The sequence below is a fragment of the Apium graveolens genome, chromosome 9 (assembly GCF_009905375.1).
Source record: "Apium graveolens cultivar Ventura chromosome 9, ASM990537v1, whole genome shotgun sequence".
Lineage (NCBI taxonomy): Eukaryota > Viridiplantae > Streptophyta > Magnoliopsida > Apiales > Apiaceae > Apium > Apium graveolens.
The window spans coordinates 117734796-117739628 of record NC_133655.1 but is presented as its reverse complement, the minus strand read 5'-3'; the positions used below and the strand labels follow the sequence as shown (position 1 = coordinate 117739628).

General features: G+C 36.5%; 3 protein-coding genes across 3 annotated transcripts; all 3 read left to right on the top strand.

The window, feature by feature from the left end:
* The first annotated feature begins 684 nt into the window (after positions 1–684).
* Positions 685–2971, top strand: LOC141685515 (uncharacterized). Its single transcript, XM_074490609.1, has 5 exons — positions 685–730; positions 824–1282; positions 1392–1622; positions 2238–2819; positions 2904–2971. Exons 1-5 carry the CDS (start codon positions 685–687, stop codon positions 2969–2971), a joined length of 1386 nt encoding a protein of 461 aa, XP_074346710.1.
* A 61-nt stretch (positions 2972–3032) lies between these two features.
* LOC141685514 (uncharacterized) lies at positions 3033–3368 on the top strand. Its single transcript, XM_074490608.1, has one exon. The coding sequence runs from the start codon at positions 3033–3035 to the stop codon at positions 3366–3368; it is 336 nt and encodes a 111-aa protein (XP_074346709.1).
* Positions 3369–3449: 81 nt separating this feature from the next.
* On the top strand, positions 3450–4541 carry LOC141685513 (uncharacterized). Its single transcript, XM_074490607.1, has 2 exons — positions 3450–3757; positions 3875–4541. Exons 1-2 carry the CDS (start codon positions 3450–3452, stop codon positions 4539–4541), a joined length of 975 nt encoding a protein of 324 aa, XP_074346708.1.
* The last annotated feature ends 292 nt before the right edge of the window (positions 4542–4833 follow it).

The following is a 4833-nucleotide window of genomic DNA, read 5'->3' as shown; positions in this document are numbered from 1 at the left end:
CTTATGTCACCTTGTTATGTCATCCTCCCCCACTTGTCCTCCTCTTATTGGTTTGATGACATCATCCTCACTAACCTCTTTGATTAGCTTCTAATTACTTGGCTAATGACCGCTGATCTGTTATACGGTTCGCTTAACTTTCGTTTTCGTTTATCGTTTGAGGGATCATACCCGGGATCTTATTACTTAGGTTTCCTTAACCTTTCTCAATACATTATATTCCTTTTATGATCCTCTCTTATAATCCTTGAATTTAAATCCTTTTTATTCTGTTACCTTATACTCAATTCTTTCTGTATCTGGTAGATTTCCGGGAAAAATCAAAGTGTTCGGATTTGGATTCTGACGATCTTTACATACACTTATATACCATATAGAGTACTAATAATATCCCAGAAGATCAATAAAAGAATCCCTACATAGTGTGGCATGAAAAGTTTTCTTATTCAGCAAAATCAGCAAAATCACTATTCATAAGGGTTTCAAAAAAATTCCAAAAATTGGGGTTATTACAAAACTGATCCACGGTTTATGCAGCTTCAGTATCCTATTCTTTTTCCTCATAGAGACATCGGATATTACCGTCAAATCCATTTAAACAGACCAAATCAAAAAAATCAGAAACAACGTCAGAATACCGAAAATGAAGATCCGGATGAAAAGGGGGAGAGAGAATTCATCACGATGAAAGAATATTACAATTATAAACTCATGATACGGCCTTCGGAAGGTATATTCAAAATCATGACCTAAATTTGAACACTCATATATTAGTTTTTTCTACCATTCTAATTTTCTCCGAAATTATCTCATGTATATTCAGGTTTGACTCCACATCTGGGAGGTCATTTATGGCAGCAATATGTTGTTGACGCATTTACTGCGATTGAGCAATACAGAATTGACTGGATCAGAGGTCACCAGACTACAATTTATTCTGATATGTACCACAACATACGAGATGCACTAAACAAGGGTGACAGCAATCCTGAAAATGTCGGCAAGGCAACAATTTTATCAGCCTCCTTCACTGGCAGTAAAAGATACATGAACCTGTATTTCAAGGATGCAATGGCAATTTGTCGAACACTTGGAGACCCATCATTGTTCCTTACGATGACCACTAACACAAAATGGCCTGAAATTCAGAGGATGTTAAAGTTTCTACCTGGTGTTGATGTTGTTGACGCACCCGACGTCGTTGCAAGGGTATTTAAAATGAAAGTTGACCAACTTCTTGATCAAATAAAAAATAAGAACTGCTTTAGACATTTTATTGGAGGTATGCTATTTTCAGGATTTCTTCCTCTAACAAATTTTTTATGATTTAAATTTATTATGACATGTATGTCAGGCTTTATTTAATTATTTTCATCAATTTCATATTACAGTAATGCACGTCATAGAGTTTCAAAAGCGTGGATTTCCACATGCACACATGCTAATATGGTTGCATCCAAACGATCGTCCCAAAACAACTGAACAAATAGATAAAATGGTTTCTGCAGAAGTTCCTGACCCAAGTATTGATCCAGTTGGTTACGAAGCTGTCAAGAATTACATGATCCATGGACCATGTGGCACTGACTGTGTCAAGTCTCCGTGTATGGTTAAAGGCCGTTGTATTAAACATTTTCCTAAAAGGTAATTCTGAGATCTTTTACATTAAATTAATTTTCCAAAGACTGCTGAAAGAATACAACATTTAATTTTTCACCTTTTAGTAAAACATTCCTTTTAGATTTATTTTAATTAAATTGAAACATCGTTCTTTCCTTTTTAACATGTATAATTCTCACACATACTTTGACGACTGTGGCTTTCCCATCTATAAGAGGAGGAAAACTGGAATTACCGTAAAGAAAAAGGGAATTGACCTGGATAATCGGTATGTTGTCCCTTACAATCGAGATCTTCTAATAAGATTTCAATGGCACACAAATTTGGAGATTTGTAACAGCTGCAGATCATTGAAATATCTGTTCAAATATTGTTTAAAAGGACATGATACCGCCACCATGTGTCTGAGGAAAAAACAAACAACAAAAAAGGGTGCACAACCACAATCACTCCTGAGAAACGACCGCTTGATGAAGTCAAGCAATACTTGGATGGAAGACATGTTTGTGCATCTGAAGCATCATGGAGGATATTTGGTTTTGACATCCATTCCCAGTGGCCTTCCGTTGAACGATTGTTAATACATCTACCGAATGACAAGCATGTGTCGTTTAAAGGCTCACAAAATCTACAGGAAGTTTTCGACAATGCTGGAACAAAGAAAAGCAAATTAGAATCATGGTTTGATGCAAATAAAACATATGCAGAGGCCCCAAATTTAACCTATTCAGAATTTCCAAGCAAGTTTACATGGCATCCACAACCTGGTATCTGGAAACAGAGGAAAAAAGGTGATGTCATCGGTAGGCTTGTTGAAGTACATTCATCTAGCGGTGAACTATTATATCTCTGCATGCTCCTACTCAGGATTAAAGGTGCTGTATGTTTTGATGATTTGAAGACAGTCAACGACCATGTTTATAACTCCTTTCACGAAGCCTGTGCCGCGCTAGGTATCCTCCAGAACGACCAGCAATGGCACAAAGCTATAGGTGAAAATACGCATACATCCATGCCTCCACAATTACATGCCATATTTGTCAACATTTTAGTATACAGTCCAATCTCTCATCCGCGTAGCCTTTGGGAAGCTCATTGGGGATGCATGTCAGATGATATTCTTCTTGTGAGGCGACATCTCACTGGGAATCCAAACCTTTGTCTATCAGATATTGAGATCCAGAATTACGCTCTTGCAGGTATGAGCTGTTAATAATGCTTTGTACATATTACATGTTCCATGTTTGGATTAATGTTATCAAGTTTTATTAATGTTATTGCAGAGATAGAGAAATTGTTGAATGATATTGGTAAAAGCCTTAGAAACTTCCCAGATATGCCATATCCATGATATGCTTTTTTTTCCAACTCTGAGAATAATTCTTGAGGAAACATCCTATGATACAGAAGAAATGAATAGAATCCAAACAAGAAATCATAGTCTTCTCAATGATGAACAAAAGATAGTCTATGATTCCATTCTTGACAATATCAACCAGAAAAAAGGTGGTGTTTTCTTTGTTTACGGAAGTGGAGGATGTGGAAAGACTTTCTTGTGGCAGACACTATGTTGTCGATTACAATCAGAGCATAAGATTGTGCTTACCGTTGCCTTATATGGTATAGCTGCCGTGTTGCTTCCTGGTGGAAGAACCGTACACTCCCGCTTTCACATTCCACTCAAGCTTGGTGACAATTGTTCTGCCGATTTAAGACACGGGACTGATATTTCTGAGCTACTTCAGTGAACTGATTTAATAATTTGGGACGAGGCTCCTATGCAACATCATCATGCTTTTGAATGCGTTGATCGATCCTTGAGAGATATTATGTCTGCTATTGATAAAAGCAGAGCTAAAAAGCCATTTGGTGGTATAACCATTGTTTTTGGTGGAGATTTTAGGCAGATACTTCCTGTCATTCCAAAAGCGTCAAGGGCTGAAGTTGTCTGCTCTACCCTCAATAAATCCAAGCTTTGGGAATCCTGTGAAGTATTTTTATTGAAGCAAAACATGCGGCTTAATGCAGGAAATAGTGATTTGGAGAACAAAACCATTGCGGACTTTAGCAAGTGGCAGCTTGCTGTCGGTGATGGCAAAGAAATCAATATTTCTCCAAATCCAGACACTGGTGAAATGTTAATAAAGATTCCTGATCAATATATCGTTCATACGTCCGAAGATCCAATCCAGAAGCTTTTTGAAGTGACGTAACCAGATTTTATACAAAATATCTCTTCACATGAATACCTCAGACCAAGGACCATACTCACACCTACCAATATCGTGGTGGATGAGATTAATACAACGATACTTGAAAAAATTCCTGGCATGGTTTACACTTATCTGAGTCAGGATTCAATTGATGATGCAGGTGATGATGATAATGATTTCAGATCCGCATTTCCAGTTGAGTATCTAAACTCTATCAATATGCCTTGCATTCTTAAGCATGAGTTAAAATTGAAGGTAGGAGTTGTCGTCATGCTTATGAGAAACTTAAACCAGATCATGGGATTATGCAATGGTACAAGAATGATTGGGAAATCCTGTAGGAAAAACAGTATTGAATGTGAAATTTTGTGTGGCTCTCATGTTGGAACGAAACATCTAATTCTTAGAATTGAGATGATTCCAAGTGACACGAACTGGCTGTTTGAATTTAAACGCGTTCAGTTTCCGATTCAAATATGTTATGCCATGACGATTAACAAAAGTCAGGGACAATCACTTGATACGGTTGGGCTTTACCTTCCTAAAGTAGCTTTCTCACACAGACACATTTATGTTACTATATCCAGAGTGACACGACCTGAAGGCCTCCATATTCTCATAGATAGTTGTGATGGTATTAGCACATATATTACAAATAATGTAGTTTTTGAGGAAGTGTTTTACAATCTTCCAGGTGTAGACAATTGACATGACATATTAAGAACTTCCTGTAACATTTTTCTATATTTCCTTCTTAACTCTGGATTTATTGTGTTTGATATATCAATGGTGTAAGTTCAACATCCAAAATGTTACACTTTTTTTTACTGCACCCGTGTATGAACATAATATAAACAATAAATCTCCAATAATTTTGTCTATTAAAAATATGTATAATCTGTTTGATTAGGAAGATTTTCTTAATGGTTTATATATTGTACATATTTTATTAGGAATTGGATTACAGTTTTCCCTTTTTCTGTTGGCAAAACCCCAAATG

Excerpts from the sequence above, each read along its gene's own strand:
- LOC141685515 (XM_074490609.1), top strand. The coding sequence starts at position 685 with ATGAAAGAATATTACAATTATAAACTCATGATACGGCCTTCGGAAG. Across the intron at positions 1,283-1,391 it reads CTTTAGACATTTTATTGGAG|TAATGCACGTCATAGAGTTT; the intron begins GTATGCTATTTT and ends TTCATATTACAG. Across the intron at positions 1,623-2,237 it reads GTGTATGGTTAAAGGCCGTT|GCTCACAAAATCTACAGGAA; the intron begins GTATTAAACATT and ends TGTCGTTTAAAG.
- LOC141685514 (XM_074490608.1), top strand. The coding sequence starts at position 3,033 with ATGAATAGAATCCAAACAAGAAATCATAGTCTTCTCAATGATGAACAA.
- LOC141685513 (XM_074490607.1), top strand. The coding sequence starts at position 3,450 with ATGTCTGCTATTGATAAAAGCAGAGCTAAAAAGCCATTTGGTGGTATA. Across the intron at positions 3,758-3,874 it reads AATCCAGACACTGGTGAAAT|ACCAAGGACCATACTCACAC; the intron begins GTTAATAAAGAT and ends TGAATACCTCAG.